At 42.5% G+C, this 21,820-nt stretch overlaps 2 protein-coding genes across 2 annotated transcripts; both read left to right on the forward strand.

Annotated features, from left to right (window-relative positions):
• Nucleotides 1-230: 230 nt before the first annotated feature.
• Nucleotides 231-5,158, forward strand: LOC120797450 (5,6-dihydroxyindole-2-carboxylic acid oxidase-like). Its single transcript, XM_040141134.1, has 7 exons — nucleotides 231-585; nucleotides 1,024-1,346; nucleotides 2,698-2,902; nucleotides 3,002-3,169; nucleotides 3,260-3,439; nucleotides 3,579-3,725; nucleotides 3,842-5,158. The coding sequence occupies exons 1-7, from the start codon at nucleotides 231-233 to the stop codon at nucleotides 4,027-4,029; spliced, it is 1,566 nt and encodes a 521-aa protein (XP_039997068.1). The 3' UTR covers nucleotides 4,030-5,158.
• Nucleotides 5,159-5,850: 692 nt separating this feature from the next.
• Nucleotides 5,851-10,593, forward strand: LOC120797668 (leucine rich adaptor protein 1-like). The gene is made up of 2 exons (XM_040141522.1): nucleotides 5,851-6,251; nucleotides 9,101-10,593. The coding sequence occupies exons 1-2, from the start codon at nucleotides 6,036-6,038 to the stop codon at nucleotides 9,488-9,490; spliced, it is 606 nt and encodes a 201-aa protein (XP_039997456.1). The 5' UTR covers nucleotides 5,851-6,035; the 3' UTR covers nucleotides 9,491-10,593.
• The last annotated feature ends 11,227 nt before the right edge of the window (nucleotides 10,594-21,820 follow it).

A 21,820-nucleotide genomic window follows, 5' to 3' on the forward strand; every position in this document is an offset into this window, starting at 1 on the left:
CGGTTCGCTGCTTTTGGAGGAAATACAAGCGGGGGTCTAGGCGCACGGGAGGGGGACGTTCGCACGCACTCAGTTGACAGAGAAAGCAATTACAGAAGTGTTGAAGTGATGCGCGTTCATTTTGGATAAAGGGTTAGCTGAGGTGCGTACTGGCAGAGAAATATCCAGTTGGTAGAACCGACGCTAAATCAGCCGCAGCCGTGCGTAAAATTTGCCGACCGTGCTGGACGATGTGGCAGTGCTGCTTTTTGGTGATCATGGGCGCGGTGGTCGTGAGCGCGCAGTTCCCCAGAGAGTGTGTGACACCCGAGGGACTCCGGAGCGGACAGTGCTGTCCGTCTCCCTCCGGACTCAACGACGACCCCTGTGGCTCGAGCACGGGCCGCGGACAGTGCGTGTCCATCACGGTGGACGCGCGGCCGCACGGGCCTCAGTACCCCCACGACGGACGGGACGATCGGGAGAGATGGCCCATCCGGTTCTTCAACCGTACCTGTCAGTGTAGCGGGAACTTTAGCGGGTACAACTGCGGCCGCTGCCGACACGGATGGACGGGGGCCAACTGTGACCAGCGGGTTTCCGTTGGTAAGTGCGCCTCCTCGGGACTTGGTACAGTTATCCAAACTCCCGAAGCAACGTCGTGAAGTCAGCTAGCAGATCGAGAGCCATTGCTCAGCGGCACTTCAGCACTTCAGAGTCACGTTAGCTGGTTTGGGTCCAAATACTTGATCTAGGCCTCCTGTTTCGATCTGACAAAGACGGATTATTTTAGAAAAATGAGTTCAAAATAGGGCCACATGAAAGAATTCGAAAGGCATCTGGAATAGTTACAACCCAGAAACTTTGAAATAAGTTATTTCATTGCTGAATGAAATATTGAAAAGTCTCAAAAAACCAAAAACAAACAAACAAACTGCCTGTTACGCACACTCTCCGTTGCTTTTCCCAACCATTAGAAGCCGACCCCCGATGAATGTATGACTGACTGAGTTAATTCACTTTCCCTCTGCCATAATCCCCCAGTAAGGAGAAACGTGATGCAGCTCAGCGCGGACGAGAAGCGGGCGTTCGTGAGCGCGCTGGACCAGGCCAAGCGCACGGTGCACCCGGACCTGGTGATCGCCACGCGGCGCTACCCGGAGATCTTCGGGCCGGACGGCAACACCATGCAGTTTGAGAACATCACCGTCTACAATTACTTCGTGTGGTCCCACTACTACTCCGTCGGCAAGACGTTCCTGGGCGCGGGGCAGGCCAGTTTCGGGGGAGTGGACTTTTCCCACGAGGGGCCCGGTTTCGTGACTTGGCACAGGTACCATCTGCTGCAGCTGGAGAGAGACATGCAGGTGGGGCTCTGTATGAAGAGTAATAGCACTATAATTGAACACGCAATAGTTCTGTTAAATAGTTCTGATGTCGACGGGAATAAGGAAAATAGCCTCATCTAATTGGTTTATTTTGTGGTTGCCTGAGGGCAATCGCCAACTGACAAGTTTATCCACATGTATAATTTACCGTTATATCACCGACTAATACCCCACCTCAGCACAGCTGTCGCCCCCCCCCCCTTGTCTGTCTTCCCCACAACTGCATCGGCGAAGGGAATCGCGATTGACCGCGCAGCTTCATGCTTTTACCACGCGAGCGACGCACAAGTGGGATTCTAAGCGTTTTATGGGCACATCATCGATTTGGAGATGGTGCGCGAAAAAAAACCAAAAAACAAAACAACAGTGATTCCTGTTGTACTCTGTTGAATGAGCGCACTGAGGGGCAGTTTTCAAGTCAAGTTAGGGATGAACCTTATCAAATAAAAAAATGTCTTACTACACTCGGATCCCACCTGGTGTAGAGGCCTGCAACTTTAAGAATGTGGCGGGTGGTTTTTTTTTTTATCAGAAAAACAAAACAAAACAAAAAAATCTGGCCTCGGCTTAACAGCTCTCTTAATGTGTTTTAATGGCTGGCTTCACGAGCAGTAGTCGGGCTGCATTAGTGCTTCTCCGGATCAAAAACTCCAGGATTCCAGGCCGGGATCCGGTGACTTAGTCATCAAGATTTTTCAGGTGAAAACTGCAAGTGATTCGCAGGTGTGCAAAGGGCCAGCGTTCCCTTTAGCGTGATGTATAATTTCACTGATGGATACTGCATGGACACATTTTGATCTTTACCTGTATGTGTTGTACATATCTCAAACTGACTCCTGAAAAAGTCTTTTCTTTCCATAAAGTTATACAAATGCCTCACGACTTTGTACGAATCCCTTCTCTATCGCCCGGTTGCACACGCATGCCGTATTTTTCCCTTTATACTGGCATGTTGTATGTTGCATGTAAGGTTTCCACAGAGGCTTTTAAGGAACCAGTCTTCATGTATTGCAGACTTATTCCTGCGTGGTTAACAGCTATTGTTATAGACTGTCTTAACAGCAAATCACAGTGTGTGAATAATATAAACTGTTTATCCGCTGCCTTATGACACCATTACTAAATGAGACTTTATGGATCCTTGAACACAACCCAAGGGGATTGGAATACGTTGTTAGCCGCATAATAAAATAAAGCCTCCCGCAAACCCCCCGGAAGCTTACACTGCTGCTGATAACCTTGGTGCTCTGGCTCCGGCTCCCCGCGCTGATGTTCGCATTCACAAACACTAACCCGGCCGCCCTTTCAATTATTTATATCTAACAACCAGGATATGCTGCAAGACCCTTCCTTCGCCCTGCCTTACTGGAACTTTGCCATCGGAGGAAGCACATGTGACATCTGCACAGATGACCTGATGGGAGCCAGGAGCAGTTTTGACATGAATTCCCTGAGTGCCAACTCCGTCTTCTCCCGGTGGAGGGTCGTCTGTGAGAGCGTGGAAGACTATGACACGCTGGGAACTATCTGTAACAGTAAGAGTATTGTTCTTTTACCATGTAATGTTACAGTGATCCTCTTTATTCTTTTGCCAAAGTCTGTCTTGTCTGGTTTCTTTTCCTATCTCCTTCCAGGCACTGAGACGACTCCCATCAGGAGGAACCCAGCAGGGAATGTCAACAGGCCGATGGTCCAGCGTCTCCCTGAGCCCCAGGATGTGGCGGACTGTCTGCAGGTTAACACTTTTGACACACCGCCGTACTACTCCACCTCCTCCGAAAGCTTCAGAAACACAGTTGAAGGTGAGCGACGAGGAAGGTATTTCTTCCTCTTTCTGTCTCTCATGCAGTGTTTCTGCGCTTTCTTACGCTTACTCCATGTTGTTTTGGCAGGCTACAGTGCCCCCCAGGGGAACTATGACCCTGTGGTTAGGAGCCTCCACAACCTGGCCCATCTGTTCCTAAACGGGACAGGAGGACAGACCCACCTTTCACCCAATGACCCCATCTTCGTCCTGCTCCACACCTACACTGATGCCATCTTTGATGAATGGTTGAGGAGACACAGTCCAGGTGTTTTTTTTTCTCAACAAAATCTAGTCTAAAAGCACCTTTTTCCTGTTCTTCTATTCGTAGTATCTGTATTTTTTTTTTTACTTCTTTGTTGATTCAATGATGAGCTGGAACGCTAACTTGGAGTATTCATTGACAGGTTCAGCAGTGTATCCAGAAGAAAATGCCCCCATTGGTCACAACAGGGGCTACAACATGGTGCCCTTCTGGCCTCCAGTGACCAACGCTGAGATGTTTGTGCCTGCCCCCGAAAATCTCGGTTACTCCTATGAAGCTGAATGGCCAGGTAGGCATTCTGGATTACTTCTGGTCCCGTCATATTTTTGCGGGTCTGCTTTCAATCTTGCCTTTTGAAGAAATGCAGATGGCGAGGGTAATAACCGTCTACCCCAACTTTTCTAGGTCAACCTTTCACTCTGACTGAAATCCTCACCATTGCAATAGTTGCTGCCCTGGTGGTGGTCGCAGTCATTTTTGCTGCCACCACATGTGCCGTGCGCGCCCGATCGTACAAGATGGAGGGCCACCAGCCTCTGCTCGGGGATCAGTACCAGCGGTATGACGATGACAAAAGCCAATCCGTAGTCTAAGATCTGTGTTTGGACGTGAGCCTCACCTATGTGCCTCTTCTCTTTACTTATGCAATGACACAGCTGTGCAGTTTTCCGAAGCCTGAATCTGTTCTCGGCAGAAAAAACGTGTAGATTTTTGAAACTGATACTTGTTACTGCATTCATGTCCCTATATCAAAAAACCGGTATAGTTTGTTTTTCTTTAAAAATAGTGCAGAAGCAAACAATTTACTTTTACATTTCCCATGTGGATGTAAATCACTCATTGAACATCTATTTTTTTTATCATGGAAAGGTAAAGACACGTGCAGTAGTCTATAAGGGTGTTACTTTTGCAAAAGGAGCAGAGGTTGTCCCTTAGCAGTTTTTTCAGATTTCTGGGAAATTTGAAAATGGAAAAGGTGTTCGAATAAAGTGAACATGACCAAATAAAGTGTTGGTGTAATAGTCATGCCACCGGCTGGTGAGCAACGATGATCCCGGTCAGGCTTTTGAAATGTCATGTAAGTATCAGCAGCGTTATCCGGACACGTGCCTGACGTCTCACTTTAAAGGTGATCCGGTTTACCAGAATGCCGGTTCTGATAAGCGATCCAGAATGTTCTTTAACTTTGTAACTTTATGAACAAGTGACAGAGAGGGAAATATCAGAGTAACGCATGCAATACGTTTAAGTCCACTTAAACATCTACAACCTCTACTGTGTTTTTTATAGACTATAACACTTTCTGTGTTTATTTGACTTCAGACGCAGTAGTTTAGTTTAGTTTAGTTTAGTTTAGTTTAGTTTAGTTGCTTAATGACGACATTAGTGAGGTGATTGACAGTAATAAGTGTGTAACAATAAAACTGCACCTGTAATAGAGCCACGGTGCCCACGAGGGGGTGCAATAGTTAAATCTCTGAAACTGCTTGTACAGTACTTATTACGACAGATGCGCTTTATGGGTTTCTTTTATTTTTTTTTTTAAAAATGATGTATTGGGATAAATTGATCCGCAAACCCTGAATTTTTTGTCAATAATGAATGAAGCTCTGAAAAGCGTGGCGGTGGGGATTGAGAGGAAATGTGGCAAACTGCAGAGTCAACAGGTTGTAACCCCGAGGCCTTTACTGAACTGTGTTCTCACAGGATATGCTTTTTTTTTTTTTTCTTTCCCCTGTCTGTCAGTATAAATGCTGTATTGTTTTTACTTTTCAAACTTTGTCAAAATGTTGCCGGACCTGGGTGCATGCCGAATAATTTAAATGATTAAATGTGACGCCTAACACACAGTGGTTTTGTTCCGTTTCGTTCGTGTGATTCAAAAAGAACCCCCCCCCCCATACATACATTTATGAACTCGACAAAATGGCAGCACACTCCATACAGTCTCTCGCCATTCGCGGAGCACACGCGCCTGGTGTTTATGTACTTGCTTTCGTCTCGCCATGTGCACATGTGGTCCCAGACACACATGCACGAAGGAGCGGGCTGCAGCGCTCAGCCCGGGTCGTGGGGAGGGTCGGGGTCTGGCCTTTTGCCCGATGGTCGGACTCCCAGCGCAACTCGTTCGTAACCCTTGAAAAAAAAAATGCATTACCTCATGTAACTTTTTTTTTTTTTTTTTTTACAATGCCTCACCTGTCTGGTGTCCGGTTGCAGAGGAAGCCTGCTCCCCCGCCCCTCCCCCGGTGGTGTGGGAGGGTCTACGGGGAGCACGTTGTCACTAAGCCGTCTCGCCGCTGGTCAGGCGCCTCGTCGGGAGGTCCGCGGGTGTAGCGACGGTGAAGTGTGTGTGTGTGTTAGTATGTGTGTGTGTGAGAGAGAGAGAGAGAGAGAGAGAGACTCCGCACTTCGCCCTGAGAGCTGCCTGACCGCGGCTTGCGAGGAGCACGCGCCTGTTGCGACCTCTTGCTACTTCGAGTCAGCTCCTCTTCGGGCCGCGTAGCTCGCGCGCGTCCCCCCGAGGTCGCCGCTCCGTAATTTTGCCTCCTCCGCCGGTTCCGGACCGTACCGTGCAGAGCCCTTTTCTGACGAGCTCATGATGGACGAGGATAGCGACGTCGTGCCAGACCTGAGGGACATCGAGGCAAAACTGGGTCGAAAGGTCCCGGACAGTCTCATTCGCTCTCTCGCAGGAGGAAAACATCACGACGAGAAGCCGGCAGCGCCGCATTTAGTGAACTGCAAATTTTGCGCTAATTCCGCGGACCTGAAAAGACTGGAGAGCAAGATGCTCTTCCTGAAACAAGAGATGGTAAGTTTCCTTGTCTGTGTCCAGTTTTACGGGACGAGCTGTTTATTTATAAATGTTACAGTCGCCTCTACAGAAAAGGTGCCACTTTTTAAATATCCTCAACCACTAAAAACTATATTGCATATCCGACTTGTAGCTCAATTACAGGATGGGTCATAATTCCTCACTGCATATTCGTCCGAGCTGTGTATTTATCTACAAACTTTATTTGAAAGATAATTAATCTCGGACGTGGCCGCATACACAACCTAACTGTTCCCCCGGGGCCAGGTGCGTTCATCCCGACGCGTCTGCTTTCTTCACTGTTTTACGTTGGTCGGCGACGCCGCCTCGGAACGCGGGGGGAAGGCCCATGTCGGATGCGGAACAGGTCCACATATCGAGAGTTCCGAGCGAGGGGGGGCGCCGTGAAACTGGTCCGTAGGGGAGAGCCGCCCGCACCTGCACACGACCGTCCGCCAGGCCCGTGTCGAGGAACCCTCCTCGCCCCGGGGGACTGTGTGCCCCCTCTCGTGACTCGGACTGCCCCGTGGCATCCAGCTGTAGCGGTGTATCGACCCCCTATCCCTGATAACACGGCTTCGTCTGCCAACACTCGCCGTTAAATCACTTTTTCTTTCTTCAAACGCCACGCGTGTTCCAGGGTCAGGGCAGAAAGAAACCCGTTGTAAGTAAGGTCGCGGAAGGTATTAGGCTTCCCGAGCAGATGGCGAAGTTGACCCGGACTTTTGCAGGCTGCAGCAGGGCCAGCAGACTTACCAACCACTCAGAGACTGCGTCGATGTGACATAGCAACTTAGACCTCTAAGTAGCTGACTTTGTCTTTGCAAATGTGACGACCTTTAACTTGGTTTAAGTAACTTCTATTCCCACCATTGTTGCGAGATTTACCAGCAGCCGTGCATTCATTTAATTGTGCTAATATCAGCAAAAATGAATTGACTTTTTTCAAAATGAATTGAGTCTAATTCTACCAGTGGTCGGTTATTCTTAGACAGCTCATTTTGCAGTTGGGCCATTTTGGGCCTCCCTGTTTTTTGAGGCTCCCTTCACAGCTTAATCACTAATCCAATCAGGCCGCTCAGCTTTTTGTGCACAAGTCTGGTAAATACACACACACACACACACACACACCTATTTTGACAAAAGCATTGTGCTCAGCCAAGTCTTTACATTATTTGAGAGGCTGCAATAATCTACAGCCTATCAAGGGAGAAAATGGACTGTGAAATGTGCTGTTCCCAAAAAAAGGTAGGGACCTGCCCTTATTGGTTTCATATGACAAATCAAACATCTTGTAAGTTCAATTTTACTATCCAGTGCTGACAAAACTATGCAGCACTAATTGTGTTTCCTAAACTCATTTTGTGATACCGACCCACTGGTGGCCTCTAATTAAATGAGATAGCTGCTTGGACTGAAATTTCGATACAACATCTGCTCGACTTCCATGTGTGCATAAAGCCGGTGGTTACACTCGCAAAACAAACACGCTGACCGCAGTATGAGCTTCATGAAGGCTGGTTGCAAATCCACTCCAAAGAAAGGCTGTTGTATCAAGCCAGCTGTCTGGAACACTATACCGGCCCTGTCTGCCTCCATCTGCCTCAGTGCATTTTCAGTGTGGCAGGATGTTACAGCTGTTCTGACTGGGTGTTTGTCACCCAGTAGACACAAGGGAATCCCTTTGAATAACTCCATAGGCTGTCTACTTCCCTCCACAATCAATGGCATGGTTTGTCATGGCAGGGAGTTAAATTAATGGTCATACTGTGTAAAGTAGGCATATCATTCATTATCATGGATGAATGGTGTTTCCTGGCTGTGCAATTGCATGAGTATTACAAGTCCTCTTTCCGGTGCCACATAGTTAAGGGACGTTGTTCATAACAAAGCCTGATAGTCTAAAAGAAATAGAACACGGTGTTCTAGCCATGAGAGGACATAAGAGAGCTTACTGTTGTTGAGAAAAAAAAATCTCAACACATGGTCGTTTTACTAGCTCCTCTGGAGCTTTCAGTCATATCAAGTGATTTTCATTAGCAGATGGAGTTTGCTTAGTCGTCATGGAGTTGTATGTTTAAATTTCCCCCTTTTTTTTTTATATCAGGAACATTTTAAGGACTTCCTGTCCACCATGGCTTGAAAGCTGATGTTTCATTTGCTGACGACAATTGTGAAATGACTGAAAGCTCAAGAACAGCTACTAAATGGACAATATGGTGTGAGCAGTCATCTCAACTTTCAGTTGTTCGTTTTCCAGGGCCTAAAAAATGCCTTTTTGAACCTCAGTGCTGACAATAGTTAGCAATGAAGATACTACTTGTTTGGTATTCTGTTGACCTCCATTCTACTTCTGAGGACATACTGTTTCATGTAGTAACTGAAGTAGTTAGACATTTTGGGAAATACACTTACTGAGAGTTTGATGAGAAGATTGATACCATTTTCATATCTGTTATATAAAATACAGCAAGCAAAATGGTAGCTTAGCTTTGTTTACCTATTTATAGTACGTTATGTAACCCTCTACAAAACCAATAATGTATGTCTTTAAATGTAGTGTTAAATAGTGAGCTTCAGATGTGCTAATTGGTGCATTTTATTACCTTTGGACAGAGCCAGGCTAGCTATTTACCATATTTGTGCTAAGCTAAGCTAAGCTTACCGGCTACTGGCTGTAGCCTCATATTCATTGGACAATGTAAGAATGGTATCAAATCTTCTCATCTAATTCTCGGCACAAAAGAGAATTAGTACATTTCCCAAAAAAAAGTCAAATACTCCTTTAAATTTTAATCATTTTTAAGTACCATGACCTGACTGGGATGTTTTTGTATAACTCACAGGCAAATCTGCGAGCCATTGACGTGAAGCTGATGCAGCAGCTAATGTCAATCAACGAGGGCATCGAGTCCATCCGTTGGATGATAGAAGACAAAGGAGGCGTTGCCAGCCAAGATGGCAGCTTGACGGGCAGCTTGTACAGCCTTTCAGACAGCCAGGACGGTACCTCGCTGCGAGGCAGCTTCAACAGCTTGAATGATGGGAACAGTGACGGCCTAGATGCTCTGTCTGTAGGTAGTTACCTGGACACTCTAGCAGAAGACCTCCCAGATGACCCCTCACCTACGGACCTTGACTGCTTTGTGGATAAAACTGTAATTGACAGTGATTCTTTCAGCAAATCACCACTGAAACTCAGGGTGGAATCAGATGAATACTACTGTTTTGGATAATGATGATAAACTAAACACGGTGGTTACATAGACTACTGAGATTTATTGTGGGGAGAGACTTAAAAATGTCTTCTTTACTTCGACAAATGATTACAGCTGTCAGGCTATTTTTCCTACATGCTTCACATTTATGTCAGTATAGCTAACCAAATAAGTCATGTTACTTTTTACATTGAAACCATCTTCCTTATGATGTCGATTTGACACACCTCATCAAACAATTGCCACTTAATGTCACTCCAAATTCAAGTGAAAACGTATCTTTATGTCTTAATTTTTTATCACATAGATTAATTAAACAAAATTTTTTCTATTATGCAGAAAGGCCGAAAGTCATCCAATACCTCAGCAGAGATACCTCAGAGTACTTCTTAGCCTAAAATTACCAAAGAAAGGCAGCAAAGCGAACAATTTCCTTCTCTCCATGGAACATTCAACTTGGACTTTGTGTTAGGTCAACCAGAATCAGATGATCTAAGTAAAGGAGTAGATTAGGATTTAGCAGCCATTTAGAAAATTGGACGTTTCATGCTGAGTGATTCAACAGCCTAAACTGCTTAAGGTAGCAAAGTGGTGAGTTGAAGTGTTACAGCAAGTGCAATTTGCTTCCATGCCAAATTCTGAGCACTGCCTACTGTATATGTTAGCTTTTCATTATTTTTACTTAAATGTTTTAACTGATGCAAGTTCCTGAGATAAACCCCACTCAGCAACTGTAGAATTTATGGCAAGTCTTACTCAAAAGAGATTAGTTGCACATTGAAAGCACAGATGCTTGACTGAAAACCAAAGCAATCTGATTGTCTTATAGATAATGTAGGCTTGAGGCAAAACCCTGTTAACACCAGATGGGAGATTTGTTGATTGTGGACATAAGTGAAGCACATTTCCTTTGTGGGCACATTTTAAATCTTTGTTGTCTAAAAAAGGTTTAATGAGAGCTATACATTGCTCTACATAAATGTGTTGTTAGTTTTAAACTCATTATGTTGATTTATTTGACATTTGTATTTTATGCTGCCTGCTTTTGAAAATGTTTTTTTTGATTGCTGATAACTTTGTTGTGGAAATGAAATAATATATTGTAATTTTCCTCCGGTTTACATTGTGTTAAGTTTTAAATGCAAAGAAACACTAACACTTGGTCTGAACTGTGGAGTAGGTGTCAATTTTTAGAAACAAAAAGCAGTTCACTGACCTTGTTATGGATTCTTAATGAGATGGAAAGTGAACATTATGACGCTTTCCCTTTTTGGTGAATGTAAGTTAAAAATAATCTCCGAATAATGAAGTCAGTCTTTGTGGTGTCCTGTGTAACGTGGCATGGAAAATTACCCTCGTTGGTTCGCAAAACAGGTTGGTTCGTTGTCACTCCATGTCACGTTCCTTTGATAAAACACGAAACCAGGAAGATGGTTCAGAATTTGGCAGACGGCCGCTTATCTCTGCCCTTTTAAAATTACCAAGATGTTAGTAGAGGAAGGCCATTTGGGAGAATATTTAGGGTGGCATAGCAAGTGTTAGCACAGATGAGGAATCATGTCACCAAAAGCTCATGAGTATCTGTCATCTGTGCAGTCCTTGAAATCAATAATTTTTGAAATAACTCCAGTCAAAAATAAGTCAGACTTGGAACTCAAATGCCAGCCATGTAGAATATTTGACGGCCTGTAATGTTTTCTTTTTTCATGCCTCTCGCTAGCGTCTTATCTTTCATGTGATAACTGAAGTTCCAGACAGAATACAGGGAAAGTCATTATTGGAAAGATGAGAACCTTGGTCTCTTTGGCCTGCAAATAAATGAGTGGCCATGGCGCACAGTACTTTACTAGTTCGCATACTGGGATCTGACATCCGGATTTGGCTTTGGAAATGCTGCCTTGTTGGATTAGACTTCAGTTATTCACTTTGTCCATAGAACTGTCCCATGGTAGGTTCTCATCTTATTTGGAACTAGCATTTGTGAAATCATGGATGAAGGATTTTGTTGGTGTTTTCTGAATGCGTGACAATTTTCTCGCATTATGTGAAAAGGACAAAATAACAAGATTGGACACAAAGGACAATTTTAGTGTTACATTAGTTCCATACCGATATAATCACTTTATCCAGGCACATTAAGCGTACTTGTAATTTTGTCTCACTCAGAGTGCAAAGCAGCTTTATTTGGTTTTATGCTGCCTTTCCTTATCTTTACCTCCCAAAGGCTTTGGCAAGCTTAAGCCCCCTGTCAGGTTGAACCAGACTAAGGCCACTAAACCAAAGAACCTTGTGAATGGCACCATGACCTGCTTGTCAGCAATTCAATTAAAACACAAAAAGGTCTCTCAGCTTCTCTACATTTCATGTCTTAACAAATGTAACCATGTCCTGACTGACTGATAGCTAATATCCCTCAGGGTAAAATGTTGAGACTAGAGCTATTGGCCTTGAAATGATTGCACATAGAGAACAGGTTCTGCAAGTTTATCTTGTAACAGGCCTGAGTCAGAATTCCTGAGAGCTACATGGTACACCACACATGAACAGAAGCTGCCTTTTCTTATAAACGTACATTTCCTACATGAAAGGGAGAACCAGTTGGCACAGCCTTTGTGGTGAAGACAAGTGCTGTCTTTCACCAGTAATGTTTGAAAAAATGGACATGGATTTTTTTTCTTTCTTCTTTTTTTTCTCCATCTGAAAGCTTAATTTATGTTTTTCCCTAATCCCAAGCAAATACCAAGTACATATTACCATATAATTGCTCCCCTTAGAAAGTACGAGAGAAAACCTGCTATCTGTTTACATTGCGGAAGTAAAATTACTCCAAGTTTGTCAAATCCTTCTGTCAGCAATTATAGTCACTCTGTGCTGAGGGTGAATGACATCCAGGCTTTGTGAAAAGCACCAAAAGGTAAAGCAACTCCATTTCCCCGATGCTTGGAAGCAGAGTGCAAAATAATGATTCATTCCCTTAATTAGTCCCCACATCATTTGAGCACAAATAATTACACTTGCATGCAGTCGAGACAGCAGCTTCCAGCAGGGACCCATTAGCAAATTAGACAGTGGAGTTGAGCCTGTGCCACAAGATGAAGGGAAACCAATACTGTCTGGTATCTGGGAAGCTGTCACAGTGCTACCAAATGAGGATACAAGATATGGCTTACAGGAGTAGGTTGTAGAGGGGGATCAAAGGAGCCGGAGAAAAATTGGACACCTCAGACAGGAAGCCATAGATACCGAGTAAATATACACAGTTATCAAGTTACTTAATTCTGGTTTAATTAGGTTTTCTCTTGCAGGCCTGTGGTTTGTTTCACAGTTCTGTTAAGTTTTCCAACAAATTCAAATAGACTGTAGAACTCTGTAAGCATTACTGTTGAATCAAAGTGAATGTAAGTCTTGTGCATAACATGATCGACTTAAGAATGAATGTTTGTCATGGCTCTGTGTGCTATGCAGTCATGCTAATGCTTGTGATGGATGTAGCACATTAGATCCACTATGTCAGCCTTATTAGATTCCCAGACATGAGGAGCTCCACGTTGGGAGATTTATGAAGCCGTGGAAAACTTAATAAGGCAGTTCCCATAGCATGAATATCTTGTTTCGTCTAGGAAAAATACTTACTGAATGTCAAGGTTCACCACAACCCTAATGTTGTACTTCACATGAGATTTTCGGCACTGCCGATACGATGATAGCGCTCAACTTCAGACCAAGCAAATACTTCATTTTCATTAGATTGCTACATAAGTGGAAGTCATATATGTCTACCATGTACGTCAGGGTTTTGGGGAGACAAAGTCTCGAAGGAGCTCTCAGTTGGTCTTCTGCTAGGCTGTAGAACGGTGAAACACTGTTAAGGAGTGTCGTGAAACCTGCTGTTCGTGGGAACCACTTTATACAACCACAACAGAGGAGACAGGACACTATTTCTGTCAGTGCAAATATTAGACTTTAACAATGGCTGTCTACTCTCTAAAAGTACTCAGCTGAGATATAGAGAAACACCCTCTGGAAGCTTCTGTAAACATCCCACAGAAAACATCTGAGAAACCCAAATACAGAAAGTGGACAGCCTGAGAACTTATTACCCTCCAGGCTGGTCAGGCTGCATTCCATTCATCGTTCATGGGGTTATTTTTAATCAACATAAACACAAGGACTGCTTGATTATTTATGAGATGTAGTTACAGCTGTAAAGATTACTTGTCAGCCCATGAAACCTATTGTGGGCCCTTTTTCTCTGGTCTTTTGGAATCTCATGGGATGCAAATAATTACATCTGAATCACTAGCGTCATTAGTGTTGCACTAGTTCAGTGAACCTTACACTTGAACCTTCACTTGAAATTTGGAAATTTTGGGAGACACTAATTTTGACTACCCACAGTATTTGGGATGATGCTACAGTAAAGGTCATCCTGTTCAAGTTGTATATAGAACACAAATTATAACAACTTACATAAGATAGTGTCCAGAAAATATTCTCCTAGAAAGCCAAAGTCGATTTCACCAGCTGTTTGTAACCTTAAAATTAGCCTAGTTTTAATGTAAGCACTTGCTAATTGGAGATCACAGATCACTAAATAAAAATGAGGTGCACCACAATAACTCATTCTTACATACAGGTTAGTTGCCACAAAATATTTACACCCAGTTACTTCCAAGTGTAGGCTAACTGTCATATAGCTAACTGAACTAACAAGCAAAATAAACATTAGCTCGCCTGTTAAGATTGAAAAGTAAAATGAGTAATGTGGGATATGGACATCACATCTGACCTGACACTTAATCAAAATGCTGTTTAATAATTATGAGAATCGTCAACATTTTAATTACATTTCACAAAAACAACACAATATACTTCAAATTACAAAACGCTAACCCTTTAATGTAACCCTAAATGACCAAATAGCATCGATCAGGATAGCATAGGCATAATCGAACGTTTTCAATTACAACTAACTCTGAAACACATATTCCTCAATGTATGTATATAGTAGTAGAAACAAAGTCATGCCTATATTGACCGAGGACTGAGAATAAAGTTTAATGTATTGCTTGCCCCCCTACAACTGTTATTCTTGGCAGTTATGCTACAACAATGTGAACATGATTGCATGTGATGGACCAGGTGCTAACAATGTTTACTACTAACTAATTTACACACTACTAAAGTCTTAACTAGCTCATTCCTTACATTTTAATGTTGCAACTCAGTTGTAAACCACTAGTTATAGCTATTAGCTACGAAAAACTTGAAGGATTTCATTTAATAATGGATTAATCAATAGCTGGTGCTGATATCTGTGGCTAAAAGCACAAACGGGTGGAACCAGTTATACACTGTGACTACCTCTCTCATGTCAACATATTTTCCAACTATTATGATGCTTTACCAAGAAGTTCCTTTACAACCATTTGTGCTAGGAAGAAAGGATTGGCAAGTAAGTCATCATTACTCATAAGAGTGTAACCTTTACCCTAAGGACCAGTGTATTTCACCATCACTCTGCTTACTGCCAGCAGAGTTTAAGTTTCATTTTGTATACCCTAAACAGTGCAGGCAAAGGGCACCACACTGGAACTATTGACTGACAATTCAAGAGCAGTTACACGGTAAGTTAAGTCACAAAACTTGGTTTAAGGTTGTTAGATATAAACCATCCTGATACTGATAGACTTTACACACATCTTTCCATATCCTTCCTCTTTCAGCTCATTACCTTCAGTGTTTTCTCAAACCATCCTCCATTCATTGCCCCTTTTTTCCCCTTGTATCTGTTGAGTACACTTTTGATACCCTGGCTGTGTTTGATGCCTCACTGTATTGGGTGCCTTTTCCTGACCACACTTCCGTGGGCCGAGCCGTTGAGCCTGCTGAGATTAAACTGCAGGCAACATCAGCCAGGAACCTTCAGCAGATAGAGAGGAGAGAACAAAACAAACCTCTATCCCATTTGATCCCCCCTTTTACACTCCCTTTTTCTCTTTCAATCCAGCCCAGGAAGCCTTTCCGTGACTAAATTATAAATCAAAGGGACTTATACAGAAGGCACTGACCCTGTCAGAGCTTTTGAACTTTTACTTTGCTCTTTGGCAGCCGAGTTGTAAATCATGAAAGAGACAGAGAGAAATTTGCGTTATCGTGGTTGCTTTGAAGTTTACAGAAGTTGTGGTATTACAGTGTATGTGATTATTTCAGCTGTATTGCAGATTTGTCTTTGGGATGGCCATGTACATGCATTTAATTTGTAATGTGAAAAAAGACATGTTGCAACAAGCATCACCATGCCAGTTGTCAAAAACCTTTTCAATTGTTTCCTGGCAACTAGATGTCCCTGTCCATTAAAGGAGCAGAACTGGGGCAGTACGTTGGTTGGCAAACATGGTTGACCAAACTGTTTCCCTGTGGATGACTGCTTTGTAATTCCCTGGACACTCATTCAGGTCAAATGAGGTCAGTTTGGGGTCAACAGGAAAGCATTACAATTGATTGACCCGCAGAGGTCAAGAAACGTCGATCTGATGACTTTGGGGTGAAGTAATTTGGATATTCTCCTAATCTGCTAAAGATTAGCTCACAATTCTGTTTGTCTGCCTGGAGTGTTTATTCAGGATTGTATTATTTTATTATCTTAACTTTGCACAGTTGTATTTGTCCACATGTGAGCTAACTTTGTTTCAGATCAGGACATATTAAATTTCAAGTGACCGCTAGCAGGAAAAAGGTTAGTTGTCATAGATCATGTTTGTTGTGTTTACTCCTTTTTATTTTTCTTCCTTTTTTCAAGGCTCAAACAATTCTGCTGAGGAGTTTAATAATTCTGTTACTGTTGCCTCAAGATCCTCAATCAGAACAAGACTGCGCAGTCCTTCCTTCAATCTGTATTTTTTTTTTTTCTAATTTGCTCTTCTATCTTCATTACTGTACACATATAGAGTCCCACAGCTTTCTTGTCACTACGGGATCCCATTTTCCCAACCATTCTGTCTGCGCTCCCTCATAAACTGTCATCCTTCATGGGAAAGAGATGTGATCCTCTTGGGAAAGAACAAATTCTGACCCCCCGCCCCCTTCATTGTCCTGCAAAGGGAGACCTTCTCATGGCACTGTAGTATTCCACTTGTATCAGCCTATTTCCACTCGTTCTCAGTCTTCTAAATGATTCTATCTGATCATCAAATGTGTTTCAGTAATCCCTGTTTAACAAATCCACACAGATAAACAGAAAAAAGCAGTTCTTGTACATCCCTTCAGCCCTGATGTGCAAAAATATGGTACAGATTTGGGATTCACCATTCAGATCAGATCTCCACCAAAAATAAAATCTTTCTTTCTGTCTGGTAGCACTGGTTGAAAAATGGGTGAAAAAAAAGTTTACAGTGCCATCCAAGTTCAAACCTCAAAACATGTCACCAAAACCCAGCTCTGCAACTCAAAACAGGTGTAACATGGCCCTGAAGATTTGGCTCAAATGGTTTGGTTTAAGAGGTAAAGGACCTCTAATATCCGGGGGGGATTAGGATGCAAAACTGGCTGGGCTTCCTTGGCACCGTCTTTAAGCCCTCTTCATTCAAAACCAGAGCTTCAATGAAAACACAAGATGATTTCTACTTGAGCAGGATTTGGATGGTCTCCACCATGGCAGTGTAATTTTGGGAGGTTTGAATTACCGTCAGGGCTCATCTACCTGAATGTCTGCATGCAAAAGAGAAGTAGATCTAGAGTGAGAGTGTAATTTTGGAGAAACATTGGACTAGACTTTCCTCATGTTGATGTATGAACCGTATGATATTTGAGTTTGATTTCCAGTCTCTTTAATAAATCCACATTTGTTATCACCCTAATGGATGCAAAGACAAATTCTGAAAGTTATTGGTTTAAGTTATTGAACCGCATGCCTGACTTTGTAAAACAGCCAGGCCATCCCCAGAGTTAGGAATATTTTCATTGGGCCCTCACATTGACTTAGGAAAAAATTCCAGCACCTCCTTCCCCATTATGTGGAAATAATACAATAATACAATAGTACTGAACTATCTCAACTTATTTCAACATTAAATATGAAAAGCACAAAGATGATCTCAATTATCTAAAAAAAAATAATAATCGACTTACCGTCAATTGTACAATAACCAGTTGCCACTGACAGGTGCAGTTTGCATCATAAAAAACAGAAGAAAATTGCACCTTTCTTCTTGGAGTCATTACTTAGTCAAATCTGGACACGGAAACATTACAACCAGTCACATCTTTTATATTCAGTGTGGCTTACACTTTCCGGAGATATAATTATCTCCAATGCCTATTAAAAACAGAAGATCGTGAATCCACTTGGAAATCATAGAAACGAAGATGCTTCTTAGAACTCCCGAACTTGCCCGAGAGTCAGCAAAGTTTCAGGTTTCTGTCAGTATCAAAGTCATCCGGTGATAGTTGTCTGTGCAGATGGTACGTTGCAAACAGGAACTGCCGATTGCTAATTCAGCATATTTTTAATGACAAGTGAGATTAAAAAAAAGGACGCAAAAAGGCCTAGGGTTCAAAGGGTTAAAGATTGAATTGGCAGTTGACAAATTTATGGCAAAATGCTGAACATTGTAGTCACTGTTGTTTTTTCAAAGCTAAAGTAAACAGGTACGTTTGTGCCTAGCATGTCATGACGAATTGAATCATACATTACAATGGGCTAACTTTATGTGACACATTTAAGTTTTTTTTTCCTTTTTGTGAAGGTGGGAGGAGCTGTTGGTAGGGTTAGGGTCAGTGTTAATTAGGGTTAATTAGGGTTAATGTTTAATCATTTGTATCCATAAAGATGCAGTGTGTTCTGTGTTTCTCAAACCTGACATACTGGCTCTACAAGCTATAACCCATTGTCCACAGTAATGCCACCATTTAGTAATTGATCCTTGTTTTTCTCACAATAAATCTCGACGGGAAGGCTGAAATAAAACGTAAATAACAAAAGAAAAGACCCACCCGTCCTTTCCTTCAGCAAAATGAAAAAAAATAAATAAATACAACCACATCCCACGACTAATTTGTACAGTTCCTATTCAAAAGCTGGTCAGAAAATTATAATGCTTTGGAACTTCATTTTCACGTGTCCAGGCTGCAGTTATAGACATTCGAGATGGTCAGAAAATACTTTGTTTTTTTTTCTTCCTTTGCTGTGTTCCCCTTCACCAAACATTTAACCCAGACATTCAACAGTTGGAAACACACACTACTGAAATAGCACCATGCTTTTGTCTTGACTTGTCTCTGATTACTCCAGCAGCCTCCCAGCCCCCACATACATACCCTGTGGGGATAGCCACCTGTCTCAGCTGACTCCTGGGATGCCTCCCTGGCCTAACAGACAGCTCTTTGTATTGGCGGGGGGGGGAGTAAAGCCTCTTAGCAGGCTGTTACTGATAGGACTCAGGAGACTTCTGCTGTCAGGGAGCGGTTAGAGGAGCGTATTACAGCGAGGTGGTTCACCTACTGTCTTTTTTCCGTCGTCATCAAGGGTGCAGATATGTTCACATGTACCAAAACGCTTGGTGGGTCTTTGTACATGTGAATGTTCCTATGTGCAGGGTTAGGGTTAATCCATATGATCAATAGTGCAATACAGGCCAGCCAAGGTTAGATCAGCTTTAAAATACATAGTATGGCAACTGCAGACACTGATAGCTGATCTAACTGTTCAGGCTGTAGGCAGTTTGTGTTAATGATTGCCTCTCTGCGGGATCACCGCTTGAATCAACGGTGCACCACTCGCTGACAGCTTGTCCCCTCCACTGTCTCTGAGTGCTGCGGCCACATGGGTGCGGATGTTGTACTTTTGCTAAGAGCCTAATGAAGACGAATGATCGTGCGGATTGCTGATAGGGTAAAACTGCTGGAAGAGCAAGTTAGATTTCCTAGACTTAAAAACTATGAACCCATTCAGTTGTGAAATACTCTACTAATGGCTTTTCAGGAACATTTCCTCATCGTTTTATACTGACATAAAAAAAGTCCCAAACCTGCAACATTTTTATAATGTTAGTTGGCACTGAAAATTTACTAATGACAAGGGCAAATGATAAACAGAAACAAAATTCTGTGATAAAAGTTTCTAAACTCATGGATCACTTACTAGATTATTTCTGGATCTTTCGACCGTGCCTCCCTACCTTCTTTGGGGAATGGAACTTGTCAGTTTCCCTCACACGTATGAAAGTTTGGTCACGCGATAATACATTGTCATATATCGGAGTATATGACCAGTCTTGGTGAGGAAGTAGATAGGCGACGTAGGAACGGGGCTGGCCACAAAGGTCCCCAGGTGGAAGCAAAATTGGGGCGGGTGCGAAGGAGTTGAAAGCTGCATAAAATGCTAGTTATTGAACCCGTAGTTCAGAATATTTTAGCACAAATACTGAATGTGTTTCCATGGTCAAGAATCTACCGTCATGCTCCACCTCTGATTCTGTACTCGATAACTTCTGAATTATTTTGTTCCTGAGACGTTCAACATTAGAGGATTATAATGAAGATAATGCAACAAAATAAAAGCTTTTGAAAGAAAATTAATAAATCTTTGGTGTCTAATGCATTGCAGCTCCCAGCTCTTTCTTTACACAGGGTTGGAAACTGAAATTCATGGGGAATCTCTGGATACTGGCAAACAATGCAACATAGCAGAGATTCCAGTACAGCCCTTTTCCAAAAACAGTGGGAGGATAGATGTGTGGCTGCAAGGCTTTGCAAAAGGCTTTTTTCTTTTGCTGAAGGGATGCTGACATTCAATCTTCAGATGAAAACATTTTATAGCACTGTTAAATTTGGGTAAGAATTCTTTGTATGTAATGTGGTGGTTTTATCCAGTGAGGTTTTGAAGATAGATCTTGCTTTGTCTTATTGCACTGACATTTTTTTTGTTTTTTTGCTAAATGAATGTAAACTGTTTCAGGTAGTTTATTCTTGAGAATCACATATTTTGCGCATTTATTTTACCACGTGCATTTCTTAAATTGATGTAAAGTTTCTACCTCAACAATCAAAGCAGGGTTGTGTTCACACAACACTTAAGACAAAGTATTATGTAAATTGTCCTATCATAAATTATTTCTGACAAGAATGCTCATTCCTTTACATAAATTTGCAACAAGGTGGCTACTCTTCTGCAATGATCTGATTCATCTTGTTGATTTCTCTTTTTCCACAGTGTTATAGAAAGTCATATGTGACTAGAAACCAACAACAGAAATGCATTGCTCTTTAAAAGATACAAAACAAAAGGTATCTGTGACATTACATTGTGTCTGCATATACAACACAATGTAAACTTTCAAGAAATGCTTGTCAATGATCTCACCGTGGTGAAATTAAGCCTGTCAAGTCACGTGAAAGTGCCCTCTAATGATGTCATGTGTTAGCATGGCCCTGCAGCCCTGTCTGTTGACAGTTCAGTTTCTGTCCCCAAACAGAAATGTGCTGACTTTATTACTTTCACAACAACAACACTGAATGGGCCAATGTCTGCAGTTGTCCTAGAGGGCATTAATTAATCTGCCACGGGAGGTGGCGGTGTCGGCAAAATGAATCAGATTTTATTGTACTAAATGATGTGGGAATGGTGACACCTCTGTTGTTTGATTTGCCTTTAGGAAAATAGATCAACACAGCAACATTTCAGCAGAGCATAAATCAGTTCAAGCACTTGCAAATAACAGGTTCACGCAAGTCTGATGGCAAGTTTTTCCTCGAATACCCTACAGCTTTGGTGAGGCTCATGATTTTCCTTTGGACATTTTCTCAGGCTTACGCTGAGTGACTCTGCTAAGTGGCTGAAGGACATTCATTGTTGAGGAAAGATTATCAAATGGTCATCTGTGTGAGCAATCAAAGGAATTGTGTTCACATGCAGCATCTTATGGCTTTGCAACATAGCTACATATGCATGAATTCCTTGGAGAATCTCCGATGGAGTTCTTCAGAGACTTAAGCCTGTATCCACAGACTGCTGCATGTTTTCAATTGTTTTTGACTTTGTGTAGGTTTGACAGGTGTTCAGTTAAAATATTCCACTCGTTGATGCTCCATGTTCCTGGAATGTAATTCCTGTTTCACACATATTTAACAGCCCTTTAAAATCTTTTCCCCTTGTGTGGAATTACAAAACACGCCAGACTAAAGCTTGTTTTTATCTTTAGAGGACATGCGACATTGTAACCCAGTTGCATTTCTGTCTTTATTACTAATGTGACCATCAAACAGAGGCATGTCAGATAACCAGCAATGGAATCCAGTCTGACAGTCACCCATGGTTGCTCCTTTGGCTGTTGTCTTGTGATGTGTATT

This window comes from Xiphias gladius, chromosome 12 (assembly GCF_016859285.1).
Source record: "Xiphias gladius isolate SHS-SW01 ecotype Sanya breed wild chromosome 12, ASM1685928v1, whole genome shotgun sequence".
NCBI classification, from domain to species: domain Eukaryota; kingdom Metazoa; phylum Chordata; class Actinopteri; order Istiophoriformes; family Xiphiidae; genus Xiphias; species Xiphias gladius.

Coding starts and splice junctions, on each gene's coding strand:
- LOC120797450 (XM_040141134.1), top strand. CDS start 231: ATGTGGCAGTGCTGCTTTTTGGTGATCATGGGCGCGGTGGTCGTGAGC. Junction 2,903..3,001: donor GCTGGGAACTATCTGTAACA/GTAAGAGTATTG, acceptor ATCTCCTTCCAG/GCACTGAGACGACTCCCATC. Junction 3,440..3,578: donor GTTGAGGAGACACAGTCCAG/GTGTTTTTTTTT, acceptor ATTCATTGACAG/GTTCAGCAGTGTATCCAGAA.
- LOC120797668 (XM_040141522.1), top strand. CDS start 6,036: ATGATGGACGAGGATAGCGACGTCGTGCCAGACCTGAGGGACATCGAG. Junction 6,252..9,100: donor TCTTCCTGAAACAAGAGATG/GTAAGTTTCCTT, acceptor TATAACTCACAG/GCAAATCTGCGAGCCATTGA.